This window comes from Solanum pennellii, chromosome 11 (assembly GCF_001406875.1).
Source record: "Solanum pennellii chromosome 11, SPENNV200".
NCBI lineage: Eukaryota > Viridiplantae > Streptophyta > Magnoliopsida > Solanales > Solanaceae > Solanum > Solanum pennellii.
Genome location: NC_028647.1, coordinates 5,916,393 through 5,930,947, shown reverse-complemented (window position 1 = coordinate 5,930,947; position 14,555 = coordinate 5,916,393). Strand labels below are relative to the sequence as shown.

Sequence of the window (14,555 nt, the reverse complement as noted above, 5' to 3'; positions counted from 1 at the left end):
ATATTATGAAATGAAAATGTGTTCTTTCGCCTTCTAAATATTATGAAATGAAAGTATTTTGTGTTTGCAACACCTTCCTGCAACCAATGTTGTTTAGCTCTCTCCTTCCACTAAATATTTTGCTGCTCAAGGGCTTGCAAATATGTTGATTTGACAATACGCTCCTTTACCTAATTAGGTTATTCTGTTCCTAGGTGATTCAGTTGCCCCAAAATTTAAGTAATAATTAGAAATTATGTAAAAGTAAATATAAAATAAAATTTTAAAAATTATATACTTGACACGGAGTTTAAGAATAAGAAAAAAAAATTTAACGTTAAATTAATAGGTCAAATGTACAAAATTATTCTGTGGTTTTAAATATGCGTTGAGATTAAAATATTATAAAAACATATCATTCTTTGAACTAATTTAATTCTTTTAAAAGTAAAATCAAATCAACTAATATATAATCAATTTTTTTCTAGTATCAAATTTAATCGAACTAAATCATCAGTCAATAATATTTTTTCAATTTAACTCAATTTATGGTTTAGTCCAATTTTCGAGTTGATTTTGTGCAACGCTTAACCAACGAGAGAGATGAGAGGAGTGGGAGGGCCATTGTTATGCATCGGCGATCTGCTGAGTGACGTTGGAGAAAGCGATGCCGGCGGTGATCAACTTCCGTCGCACCCAATCAATACACCTCTTCCGGACTTCAACTCCAGCCTCCAACCCTCCGATCTAATCAAGCTCTTTCAGGTTCTCTTCCACACAACGCACACTCTCTATCTTTATTCATTCTTTTTATCACTATACTAAATTTTTGCTATCTATTATGATGAAATGATTTAGATTCAGATCTCAAACCAATTATCGACTTGTTGGTATTGCATATATAGATTGTCTTCTCTATTTTTGTTTTATTCATAGTTATTTTGGCATTTATTCTGAGTGATGTTAGAGATATAGTGCGCTCTTGTGAATGTTGGAGATATGATAAGGTAAGGTTTTACTTGTGCCTCCTATAGTGATGAGAAGTCAATTCGTGTTCAGAATGTGTGAGCAGAAATTTTAGTCAAATTTGTTGGTACTGCCATAAATTTTGGAGACACTAATGCTTTGGAACTGTTATGAAGTTAGTATAAAGTTTGCAATAGATAATATGAATTGCTATGACAAAAACCGTGATACTATACTTTGGGTGATATAAAGAGGTAGGTAACTTCATGCACCATAATGCATTCTCGGATAAAACTTCATAGATCATATGAAATTACAATTTGTGTGTTTGCATTTTCCACTCTATTCAGTGTTGCAATTCTCATATTAGTGAAACTAATGTGTTCAAAATCATTTGCTTTCATACTGCTGCAACTAGGTTTTGGCAATTTTGTTCTCCTATGGTGATTAAGGGCTACAAGCGTTTGGTTCTTGATGATGAAAATTAGGCTATGACAGGAGGATGAACATAAAATTACTGCAAGGGGAGTTTTTTGACACATCAAAATCCCCGTAGTAGCTCGCCTAAACCTACAGTCTGAGTATTGTTAGCAATTGTGAAGTCTTAATAGAATATGGTGAAACAGTGAAGTATGTTTTATTCACGTTTTTTTCTCTACATCAGCCAGGCTTAGGATAGTTTGCTCCTTAATTGGGGAAGTTTAATTCATCCACCATACACCTTGACATTTTATTCTTTTGGAACGGAACTGTCTGCTTTTAAATGACCTCTGTTAGTAGCACTAGTTGGCTATTGTGTAATGTTTGGGCGTTCATTTTTCTTTCTGAATGCACTGGTAATATTCTTCCTTTGGGTGTTAAGTCACATAGCAAGTTAATATTTTGCTTATTGCTTAGGAAAAGTATGAGCAGCTGAACAAGGCACTTGCTGGCACAGATCATTCATGGACGCATCTCACACTGGAGGTAATACCCGTAATAGAAGTTGATTTCATATGAGAAGTTATAGAGGGTACGAGATACCTCAATAGGGCATGAGACAGAATGAATTTTTCATTTTGGTCTTTGGGATCTTAAATATTTCTATTCAACCTTATCTAGCGCTGGTAGTTATATGTACCAAATTGAATCCAGTGACATTGTGATTTGCAGCATTCACATCCTTGACATGGAGTTATGATTGTATTGTTTATACTCTATGCATCTGTAATTGCCAAAATAGGTAAATGGGTGGCGAGCAGATGGAGTTGTTGGTCACACAATTCCCTTTTTATATCTGACACAGTGACACGTTGGATCAGCCCCATTTTAAAAGTACCTCTAAAAAGACACTTAAATCTGTTTTACTTAATGAAAAACAAAACAAAAAAGACTAAATCTGTTCTTATCCAAAAATTTAAAAACAATTAAGAGAGAGAGAGAGAGGGACTCTAAACCTATATCTCAGAATGTTTTTTTTTTTAAAAAAAGTTGATAACACTGTATTCCTCAGCATTAAGGATATGGATGTACTGGAGACCTTCAAAAGAAGCAAAAGAGAATAGGCAGAAGTTACTTACAGCGATCCTAACAAATCTACTAATTCATCTATTTCTATCTTTTTACATCAATAATAAAAAGATACAATACAATTCCATTGAACTTTATGAATAGAACTAGACCTATCCACAAAGCTTCTGCTATTTCTCTCTTTCCATACATTTCACCATATGCAGTGTGTCTGTGTATGTTTTCACTTAATACTTTCTTGTTTTTTATTGCATTCTAGCTATGCACTGCACTGGAGACTGCAAACAAGTTGGTTCACTCGACCAATTCTAATGTTGGCATGTTGAAAGATAAGGTTGAGGAGCTTTGGGAAGTCATTAATAGAAGAGACGCAACTATTGAAGCGGCAAAAGCCTTTGAAGGCTCTCCAAAACAACCTGAGAGCAGTTAGTGAGGATGTCTGATCAATTACCAAGTTGAAGGTCAGCAGTCTTGCTTTGCACTGGACTTATCACTTCTAGCTTTTACAAGGACATGTTTAGCCTGTTCTTGCTGTAAATATGCATGAATTAAAGATACTGGTACTGGCAATACTTAAGCTGCATTTGCTGCACCTGCTTCCCGGTCGTCCCTTGCCAAAGCTTACATTTTATTTTGTTACTTATGAAGTCATTTCACTATGTACGCCTTGGTACTTCTGTAATCCTTGTTCTGACTATGTGTAGTGTAGGTTTGTCTTATGCTGAAGCAGTGATAGATCTCATATAATCCCGTTATGATAGAAAGGATATTCTTCTGGCACTTTTTAAGTATTTTTAACAGCACCTTCTTGGCGCTACATTAATAATACACTAACCATTTCTCAAAAAAGATGGATTTCCTTGTGTAAAGGTAGAAGGCTTTGCTTGCTTTTCCCTATCAGTATGTAAAGCTTCTTCTGATCTTGTGAAGAACTACAGTAGTTAAAAAGGCATGCATGAAGTGCTGGTCATTGGTTTTTTGACGTACTGTAAATAGAACCTTCATTGATCTATACATTGGCTATTAATTTATTTAATTTTATATGCAAAAACCATCCCCTTCCCATCCACCCATCCACATAGAACCACCAAGTCCATTCCTTCTGAATGCAGCTTTAAGTATCATACCAAGACCTTCTATAACTAGGATGAAGAGAAGGGGAGGTAATCTCCTCGTCTTAAACCCCCCTCTCCTTCACATGGAATTAGTTCTTCAGAATGACGGAGAATTTGATTGTGGATAGAATTGATCCATACTCCAAACCTTATTTGACTTGGTATGTTTATTAGATATTCCAGTTGAAATTGTATAAGGCCTTCCTTATCTTCTTTTTCCTCATATCCAAACACAATTGCCATAATATTACGGCAATGTTTCTTCCTTTAATGAAGGTGAGCCATATGCAAGTCCTTCAGCTCAAAGCACCATTTTCTTGGGTAAGCTATGTATGTGTAAAAAGCACTAAAACTTTTTTAAATTTTAGGCCAAAAATTGTAGTAGCAGTTGTTCTCAGGTATAGTACTGCTAACCAATTTTGGTCTCCCTAGAAAGTGTCTTAGCCTCTTTTTGTCCTCCTTCAGCCCTTTCCTGCTCCATTTGCTCTCCAACACCTTACATAGTGTCACAAGTATGTATATCCATTTGTGTTTCCTATAACTAGCTTGATCTTCTGAATTTCCAAGCTCCAAACGCAGTACAACATGAATCATGACAGTGGATGAGATAGACTAGGACCCAGTTATAAGATGGAAAAAATGATCAAAACATAAACAACAAACTTAATTAAAAAGGTGCTAATGTTCTTTTGATTCACTGATGGATCCCTTGATGCAGAGGCAGCAGCCTCAGTATCACTGCTTAAATCAATAACATAATTTCATTTTTCATTTGTTTCAGACACGACACGACACTGACCAACTCCTCAAGAATGTCATAAAGAGTTGTCAACGGATGAGTATCCATTAACATTCGCTTCACACAATCGATTTCTATTTGCTTTATCATACTCAACATTAGCAACTCGACCTCCGATTTCAGATCCTTAAGATAAATCATATTACCTTGTTATGATAAGAATGTTACAAAATATTATTTTCTATAAAAAAAATTATTTTACTAAAATGAGGTTTTTATAATATTTTTTTTGATATAGCGTTAAATTTTATATGTACATCAGATATTGAAAACAAACAGTCTCAATAATTCAATGTTCAGATTCAGAGACAACGTTTTAATATTCAAATGTTTATTTAGATTTACGATCTTTCTGCATACATCAGATATTGAAAACAAACAGTCTCAATAATTCAATGTTCAGATTCAGAGACAACGTTTTAATATTCAAATGTTTATTTAGATTTACATATCTAGATCTTTCTGCATATATTAATATTTATGTGTATTTAGATTTAAACGCCTTAATCTTAATGAAAACGAATGAGATCCTGGTCTTTATATTATATATATATATATATATATTTTATTGTGTTTTGACTAGCTCACTTATTTGCTGTTGTTCCTTTCCTAAATGTACTACACTACTTTTCTTATTAATTCTATATTTTTTCACTATTATTTTTCCTTTGCATAATTACTTCAATTTATTGCCATTAAACCGAATAATATCCTTCAAAGAATAACCTACCTCCATAAAGTCTGGATAAAGTTTGCATCACTCAATGCAGTAATGTTTCCTTATTAATTCCTTCAAAAAAAGTAAAGTCATTTTATATTTGAATATATTAATTTAGTGTTAATAACATGCTTTTATAACAACAAGAATCTCATAACCTACTTAAAATTACAAATTTTAAAAGTTCTTTTTCTTATATTCAATCAAATGCTATAAATTGATACAAATAAAATAATAAACAAATTTTACCAAATCTTTTGTTGTCAATGGTTATTTTTGCAACATATTTTGCCAACTCATAAAAGTTGACAAGTTCCCAAAATTTGTAAAAGTTGTCTTGATGAGATGCATGTGGGGTGAAAAGTGTTAAATCTAGAAAAGATGAGGGAAGAGAATTTGGTTATTTGTGAAATGGGAAAAAAAAAGAATCTACCCTCAATGGAGTAAGACATGAAAATAAAGTTCATCCTTTTTTTTTTATAATATTAGGACAATAGATGTAACAAATATATATTTTATTATATGGTAGTTTCATTAAAGAAACCCACCTTCCATTACCTTAGCATGTGCTTGCATGCATGAAAATAATTAAAACCCCACATATACACTTTTTTGTTTCACTACAATTCTAGATACCATATCTCTAGCTACTTTTCTAATTTAATAGATAATAACATCTATTTTAATGAAAATATCTTTTCATAGGTGTTTGTGTTTGCTATATCTCTACTTCTTTATTTCAATAGATAACATCTACTCAATTTGATCTTATCTATTTTAGTAGGTAAAACTTAGTCGTATGAATGTTTACATTCAATCAATAAATATATATTGTATGTTTAAATTTTTTGTTCAAGTCAATATATGAATGTCGTGTATTTAAATATATTGTCCATTTTACTTCATTAAATCACATAATAATGAAGATTGCATTGACTTAGTGTAAAAGTCCGTTGCGGGTAAGTTTTTTCCATTTTTAGTTCAGTAGATAACATCTTATATTGCTCTTTCATTGATTTTTTAAAGTTACATAGTACCAATTACAGGTGGAAGGTGGATGATATTTCGTAAAATTAATTAAAATGTAAAAGAGTTAATCTGGATATAACGATCATAAAAGAAAGTTCTTTCTTAAAATATATTTAACTAAAAAGGTAATTTTATTATATTAAGCTTAAATATTTTATTCTCAATTTAATACTCTCTCTGATTCAAAATAAGTAATTTTTTAAGGTGTGGCACATGTCTTAAAAATCAATTAATTATGTCACTTGACAAAAATCACAAGGACTAATGATCTTATTGTAATAATTAATGGTTATTCCAATATTAAAATAGAATAAAAATTCTAGCAGTGAGTAAGACGTGAAACAGCAATTGATATTAGCATAATTTCCCTTTACTAAATTGTGGAAAATGAAAAAAAAAGGAAACATCATGGTTTTGAAATTATTATATACAGAAGAAGTACTATGGAATCTTTAATAATTCAATTTCTTTTCTAATTTAATCCATAAAGTTTTCAAATTTTAAAATGTCAGTACACTAGGCTCTTCTTAATTTATAAATTATTAGTAAACTATTTCAAATCTTGAACAATGAACCAATTACTTTTAGATATAAACCTCAAATCAAATGAAGGATATTTACTCGTTATATATTTTCTTTACCAAATGATGTCTTGTCATAGAGTAAAATATTCTCTCATTTACCCTAATAAAACAAACTTAATAATATTTACTCGAGATTTTTTTTTAAAAAACAAATAAAAGACGTACACTAATTTTGAGGAACAAAGGTTGTAAAGCAAAATTAGTGCAAATTGAAGAAAAAAATCTATAATCAACAAACAATTTTTTTTATCGCCAATTAAAAGCAAACCAAATCTTTATTTGAAAAGTTGGTTTTGACCTTTGAGTTTAAAGTTGAAATTTTGATAAGTTTTGAGTTTGAAAGGCTAAGTTGTTAAGAAAGTGATTTATGGTATCTTTTGGAGTTTCGAGTGTCGAAATTGGAATCTGTCAATTTCATCAGCCCCAAAATATAAAATCTAATTTGTGAGAGTTGTCGGTTCAGTTTTCGAGATTTTTTGAGGATTTGAGGTCCTAAGTTGTCAAATTGAGGAATTTAAAGTTCGGATGCTCGGATGGGGATTCCGAGAGTTTAGTTGGATTCGGAGGATAATTTTAGGCCTAGGTGAGATGTTAATTGATTTTTGAGAGTTTTCGAGTTTGTTTTAGCTTTTTCAGAACTGAGTTGGTTTCTTGTGATTTTCACATATATCCGGTCAAGAAAGCCTCAGATTCATGTTTTGGTCCATTTTCGAAATGATTTTTTCCTAATGAATTCCTAGAGCCTTGAATAATGTTTTCAAGTATTGTTTTCCCGGATTCAAATCGTGATTTTAGAACTGAGTTTTTTGTGTTGATTGATCCATCATTTAAGGGAAATGTTGTGGGTGTTGTTGTTTCCAAAAAGTGATTTTAAATACCTGTTTATTTATAAATTGTGTGGCTTCGAAAGTGATTTGAAAGAAGAAGACTCAACTATTGAAGTAATAGTTGATTGATTTAAGGCAAATGAATTCCTAATCCTTTGTATTTTTAGTTGGAATTTGTATGCTTCCTCTATTGATTGCATGTTGGAGTAATAGGAATGAGGTGAAGGGTTTAAAGTCTCCACTTGATATATGGTATTAACGTATAGCAGGTCAATGATCAACTTTATTTTTACTAAGATTAATTGTTTTACTTGGTCTTTTAAAATATTTTAGTATCTAATAAATAAAATTTTGTATCATGACTATATAACATATCAAATTGAAATAAAATAAAATATTTTGATAAGATTTTTCATGAGCCACTTTGAATTACATATTAATTCAATTTTTAATGAGTCAAAATAAATTGAATTGAGCTAATAAATGAGCGTATTAATAACCCGCCCTTAAATTGATTAGGCGGTTGGACGGGCTAGATTTGATTTTGTTACCCCTAAATGTAGCTCTTTAATTTATTCAATTACAACTAGAACAAACAAAAAATATGATCTGGCGTGATTATGTGTGGACATGATATAACATTTTATAATTAAGCTTTTTGGAGAATTTAAAATTTCATGTCATGATTTTAAATTACGAGATAAAATCACATGTCTAAATTTGGCGTGTGCACAAATTGGATTAAATCAAAAAATTTAACCAAATCAAACTGAATTTTAATTTGGATTGATTTTTTTATTAGGTTTTGAATTAGTGATTTACTTTGTTTGAGTTTTTGTTGGATTGGAATTTAGAAAAATAAAATTTTGAAAAACTAAAATAAATTATATATGTATATATATTCAAATTGCAAATATAAATTTAATTGTATTTCTGATTATTGACATAGCGGAATAATCGAATAAAAAAAATTAAATCAAAAAGAGAAAAATCAAACCAAATCAAATTTACTTTGATTCAAATTGGTTACACTTCTTCAAAATTCAAAACAAAAAAAATTGGGAAAATTGTATATAATAGCAAACTAATAACCTAAATTAAATGGAATAGCTAGAGTTTGATTTAATTGTGCTCCATAACAAACATTAGCTAAAATTTGCCAGCGTCTCTCTCCCAGAAATCTTGCTCGCCACTCTCCATTCTCGCTCGCCTCTCTCGCTTTATACACAGAAGTGTATAATTCTGTTTCTGTTTTGTATAAAGCGAGAGAAAATTGTATATACACATGCAAAAATATATATCTTCGTGTTATACACTTAATTATACAATTTACAAACATTTTACTTCAAATATTGCAGAGAAAAAGGTCAACGAATTATACAATTGCGAATTATACAATTGCAGTGAAATACAATTTTCTCTAGCTTTATACAACAGAAGTGTATATATTGTATTTCTGTTTTTGTATAAAGCGAAAGAAAAACATATATCTTCTTGTTATACACTTAATATTGCAGCGAAATAGGCAGTGAATTATACAATTGTGCATTATACAATTGCAGTGAAAATAGGATAGCGAATTATACAATTGCAGCGAAATAGGCCAGCGAATTATACAATTTAGGCCAGCGAATTATACACTTGTATATGTATAGCGAATTATACAGTTTTTATGTTTGCTATGGAGCGCAATTATGCAAAGTTTGCTATAGCATACAAATATGAATTTTTTGTTTGTTATATGTGAAAGTTGCCCAAAAAAATTCAAAACAAATAGTACAAAATCAAATCAAAAAACGGAATACACAGCCCTCGTTCAAACACCTTACATATTTTTTAATTTTACTCTCATTTTATTCACATCATTAATAGTTTATATTTGAATAATATACGCTACTTGTAACATAATTCAAACTAATTTAATTGGTTGACCTAATAAGCAAATTTTTGGCTAGCAAGTTTAGCAAAAGAAAAAAAAAATTGCCTAAATAAATTTGTGTGTTGTAATATCTTTGACAAAACAAACTTTATGCCCCCTTCAACTTATTGTGAAAAATACTCAAATTAAATGAACAAAGATAGATAGGCATAGAAAAGGCATAATACATAAATATGTTTAGTTTTAACGAACAACTGTTTTCTTTAACTTTGAATTTGTATAATTAAACACTTAAATTTGTATAAATTTGAACAAGTAGACACACGTATCTTACATGACATAATACACGTAGGACGCTACTTGTAGGGTGTTATGTAGGATGAATGTGTTTATTTATTTAATTTTATATAAATTTAAGTGTCTATTTGTACACATCCAAAGTTAAAAATCATAGTTGTCAACGAACGACAAGTGTTGAGTTTAATACACATTGGAATCTTCTTTTTTTGAAAAATGTGAAATGTTTTTGTATAAAGAAGCAAGCAAAATTTCATGGTGTAAAGATACTTCATGTCTTGTCACGTTGCTATGTTCAACATATGTGTGACATGGTCATGGGGATTTGATCACCAATAAACCACTTGATCTACTAACGGTCAGAGCACATAATTTATTTACATAAAAAATAAAATATTATTGAAGATATATATCTTATCTTATTATATATGTTGAATGTGTGTCTCTTATTGTGTCTTGGTGTATAATTAATAAATATATTGAAATAGATTTCTAAGTACATGTACTTCACACATCAGCCTAATGTGGAGTTTTTTGGACAAGAATTTTCACTCTACTACCACCAAAACCCCATAGTGTTTGTCTCTATTATACTTTTGTGGTGTGTTTGGTATTGAGAGGGAGTGTTAAATAATTGAAAAAAGATCAAAAATATTATTAAACAATTTAAAATAGATTATATTTATTGTTAAATAATATTTCAGTTCAAAACTATTTTTTTTCATCAAATTATTAGGTTAAAAGTGTTCTTATTAACAAAAGTTTTTAAATGTCATGTGGATATAAAAAAGATGTCACATTGCACGTCAATGGGGTTCCATTCTCACATATACTAAACGGAAATGGTCAAAAATATCCTTAAACTATTCGAAATAGCTCATGTTTACCCGTAAACACTACGTCAAAAATGAGCTTTATCAACAATTAATTAGCAATTGCCGCTAAATATGTATTTTTAGCGGCAATTAGCACTCTTTATATGTGTCACTAAAGACTTTAGCGACATCGGATCTAATGAACAGTTAACTAATACCGATAAAGACTTTATCACTCTTTATTAATGTGTATATTTATTGCCATTAAAAGTTATTTTTATTGTATTAAAACTATATTTCGACTCAAAACTATTCTTCCCGTCGAACAATTTGGTCAAAAGTACGCTTTATATTAACAAAAGTTGTTAAATATCACGTAGATATCACATTCTATGCCAAACACACTCTTACTATACTACTAAATAATCGTTGCAATTTATAAGTTGAACACGTTACCTGCCAGCTGAATGGTTAATAGTTATTCCAACAAAATGATGTCTACTTCTAGCAAAAGGATACTGTGGTCCTCATTAAATATTCACTTTACATTTTTAGTTTTCCACCAAAACCATGAGTAAATTGAATTTATTTTTTTTTTCCTACACATAATGCATTTTTATATATCAAAGTAATTACTGAATTATACCATTTATAATAATAATATATTTGTCAAAAGGTTATTCCATCTTTTAGCTGCTTTCACATGAACAATAATCAGATCTGAATCTTAAAAAAAAAAAAGTTACTCCATTTTCAAATTAAATTTCTCAGTTTAGCTTTGTGTCCTTATTAAGAAAAGGGGTTAAAATTATGACTTACACTTATTTTCTAAATCTCATTTATTAATTTAGGTTTAGTTTACCAATAAAGATTGTGGTCAGTAGAAATAAACACAAGAAGTAGTCGAAGAGAGTTCGATATACATATAAAATTATTGTAATTATGTATAAATAATATAATTTTTCGTCGAGGCTTCGCCCCTGAATGTGGTAGAGTAGTAAGTATTCTTTCATTTTTAACTAGGCTAAGTTTTTATTGTACCTCCAACATGGGATCGAGAACCCGATATGGACTTCTGAATATGAATTCAAATTTCAATTTCAATGTAGATATCAAGCGTAGATCGAAAAACTAAAAATTTAGGTTTAGCTTTGACCCACTATTGAACTAGTGAGTAGATATATATGAATGATGATGTCGTAAGAAGTAAGACTACACTTTAGTCCAAGCACAATAATGCTTTACTTGCACCCACTAAAGAACACCTATAATATAGTCATATTGCATATTTTTCTTATATTTGAATTATTTGTATAACGATAAGAATATATATAAGTAGTATATGAAAAAAGTTTTCATTCTCATATTAATGATATACATATGGTGAAGGACATTGATTATATACAAGTTACAATTGTGGTTTTAAGTAAAAACACTTTGAAAGCAAAATTACACTCAACCACCGGCTACATTTGCTTACCGGGGTGGCCTAAAACCATAGTAAATTTACATTTACCAAACTATAGAATTTTAAAAAGGGATTTGAATTGTTAGCTAGTAGTGTCACAAAAATTTTCATTCATTTGGTTTTGTACTGCTTTGATAGCAGCAACTCTAGCAGCAGTGGCAGCTCTGTTCGCAGCGGTGACTGCATTTTTCACTTGTTCATCTACTCTCCGTAGTTTAATTGCGTTTTCTGCTGCTTTTCTAGCAGCCTGTACATATCAAACATCGACGGATCAGTATGCGCGTATGCATCAACACGAGTGTTTTAAATGTCGCGAAAATTACCTGAACAGCTCGAAGGACAGCATCAGTTAGTGGAGGAGATGGAGTTTTCAAATTGCCATAGTCCCATTCCCCACATCTAGTGTCACCATTTCTAAATGTATACATTCCGAAACCTTGCTTTCGACCTTCATGCCATGACCCTTCATAGCAATGCCCGTTCGCAAAATGATACACACCAAAACCATGAATCTTGTCTCCGAAATATTCACCTGCATAACGATCCCCGTTCCTGCATAACATAACATAACATTCAACGATCTCCGTTTACGTAACCTTATGACTCAACCAATTCATCAAATGAAACATTCAACTATCTCCGTTTACATAACCTTTCATCAAACGAGACAAAAATCATTGCATTTTAAGGAAAGCATGATCTGATCCGTAGCTAACAAACAAAATTTCTTGATCTATCCACTAACAAACAACAGTTTAACAGTCCAAAAATAGTAAGCAAGAACAAAATAATAATAGAATCCAAGAATTACAGCTAGCACCAGCTATATCGATCACAGAGTCTTTCGTTTTTTACCTGAAATGGTAACATCCGAGGCCATGTTTGACTGCGCATTTGAATTCACCAATGTAACAGCTACCATCAGAGCAAGATTGTGATCCAACACCATGGCTTTGTCCATTACACCATTCACCAGCATAAGTATCTCCTGTATAGAACTTGTAAACACCATAGCCATGTCTCAATCCTTGCCTATATTGTCCTCTATATTTGCTACCTTTAGCCCAATTCTCTATCCCATATCCATCATACTTACCATCAACCCAATCACCTTCATATCTTCCTTTAACAAAATAGTTGTAAACTCCACTACCATTACACCTCCCTTTATGATACTCACCTTCATACATATCACCATTACTGTAAAACTCAACTCCTTCCCTCAAAACCTGCTTCTCATTTTCACATTTTCCCAATTTTGTTTCCCCAATGAACCATTGAACCGGTTTTGAATGGGTTCTCTGAAACCCAAACCGTTTCCCATACTCATCAAACAAGTTCCTAAACACATTATACCTTTGTTGAATTAACTCCCTCTTCTTCCCAACGAAGAACAACAAAACCGCTACGAAAATCAGAGCTAACAGTAGACTCTCTGACATCGGTATATTATCCCTGCTAAAGAAAACGAAAAGGGTGTACATTAAAACAACAGACACTACCAGAACCGGAACAAACCTCGCCGGACCAGATCGGAACGGCGAGAAAAACGAACCACGATGAACCGGAGTCGAACCGGGTTTATGCGGCTTTTGCTCTTCAATATCCGGTTCATGGTCAATACCAAATTCGTTAATCGACGAAAAGCTATGAATTGACGACCGGATAGTTGGAGAAGACCGGAGAAGTGAAGACTGTGTCCTCGTTAACTTCGCCTGGCTTTTCTGACCGTCCATTTTTCAACTCACCTAAAATCTTTAAAAAAAATTTACTCAAACTTCACTCTAGTTTTCGATACCTAGATATTTTCAACTCCAACGCCGGCTTCATTTCTCAGGCGACGACCGGAGTGGCGTACGATAAGAAGTAGAACCAGTGCGCAGGTTAAACCAGGTTTTTTCTTGGGAATAGTGTGAGAGAGATGAACAGAAAAAAGATATAGAAAGGACCGGGTTTTATTTGAGATTATGGAGGCACTTAGATTTAATGTGTACCGTTGATTTCAATAATCAACGGTTAGATTTGAAGGAGTATTATTAGCCGTTAGATTAAGTACCCGGTTTCGACGGGGAAGGTTTGGTCGTGGGATCTAGATTCCACTTTTTTTTCGCTTTATTCACTGTTGCAGCCTCGGCACGTGCCCCACTGTACAGTTTTTGAATTTAAATTATTGATTCGATTAATTTAAAATTTAAAATAAATATAATAGTTTAATAATTTTATCGAGTAGTTAATATTTTTTTTTAATTGTCAGTATCATTCTGATCTGTGTAACGCTAAGACAACTTTATTGTATAAACTTATTAATTGGTCATGTGTACTTTTTTCTGTTTTTTTTTTTTTTGTTTTAAAACCAAAATTTGGACAAGAGTCTTGGGTTCGAAGATTGGTCTTCAATGAGGACAGATTCAAGAAAATAGTAAATTACTATATATTATTTTGGTCATATAATAAATATAAAAACTAAATTTTTATGCTATAGTTATAATTTATATATTTGCATTTTATAACAAATTTTACTATGCTATTTTAATGTAAGTATAAAAGGCAGTGATTATTTCGTTATACAT

At 31.3% G+C, this 14,555-nt stretch overlaps 2 protein-coding genes across 3 annotated transcripts; one reads left to right on the top strand and one right to left on the bottom strand.

Annotated features, from left to right (window-relative positions):
• The first annotated feature begins 470 nt into the window (after positions 1 to 470).
• On the top strand, positions 471 to 4,534 carry LOC107004620. 2 transcript variants are annotated; one of them, XM_015202899.2, is made up of 4 exons: positions 471 to 744; positions 1,843 to 1,911; positions 2,714 to 2,915; positions 4,351 to 4,534. In XM_015202899.2, the coding sequence occupies exons 1-3, from the start codon at positions 583 to 585 to the stop codon at positions 2,882 to 2,884; spliced, it is 402 nt and encodes a 133-aa protein (XP_015058385.1). In that variant the 5' UTR covers positions 471 to 582; the 3' UTR covers positions 2,885 to 2,915; positions 4,351 to 4,534. The 2 variants fall into 2 exon arrangements, with proteins under 2 accessions (XP_015058385.1, XP_015058384.1); XM_015202898.2 differs by lacking the exon at positions 4,351 to 4,534 and having other exon boundaries at positions 472 to 744; positions 2,714 to 3,303.
• Positions 4,535 to 11,853: 7,319 nt separating this feature from the next.
• LOC107003107 (radial spoke head 10 homolog B-like) lies at positions 11,854 to 13,919 on the bottom strand. The gene is made up of 3 exons (XM_015201364.2): positions 12,841 to 13,919; positions 12,309 to 12,537; positions 11,854 to 12,232 (listed from the first exon to the last, which is right to left on the bottom strand). The coding sequence occupies exons 1-3, from the start codon at positions 13,719 to 13,721 to the stop codon at positions 12,068 to 12,070; spliced, it is 1,275 nt and encodes a 424-aa protein (XP_015056850.1). The 5' UTR covers positions 13,722 to 13,919; the 3' UTR covers positions 11,854 to 12,067.
• Positions 13,920 to 14,555: the final 636 nt, after the last annotated feature.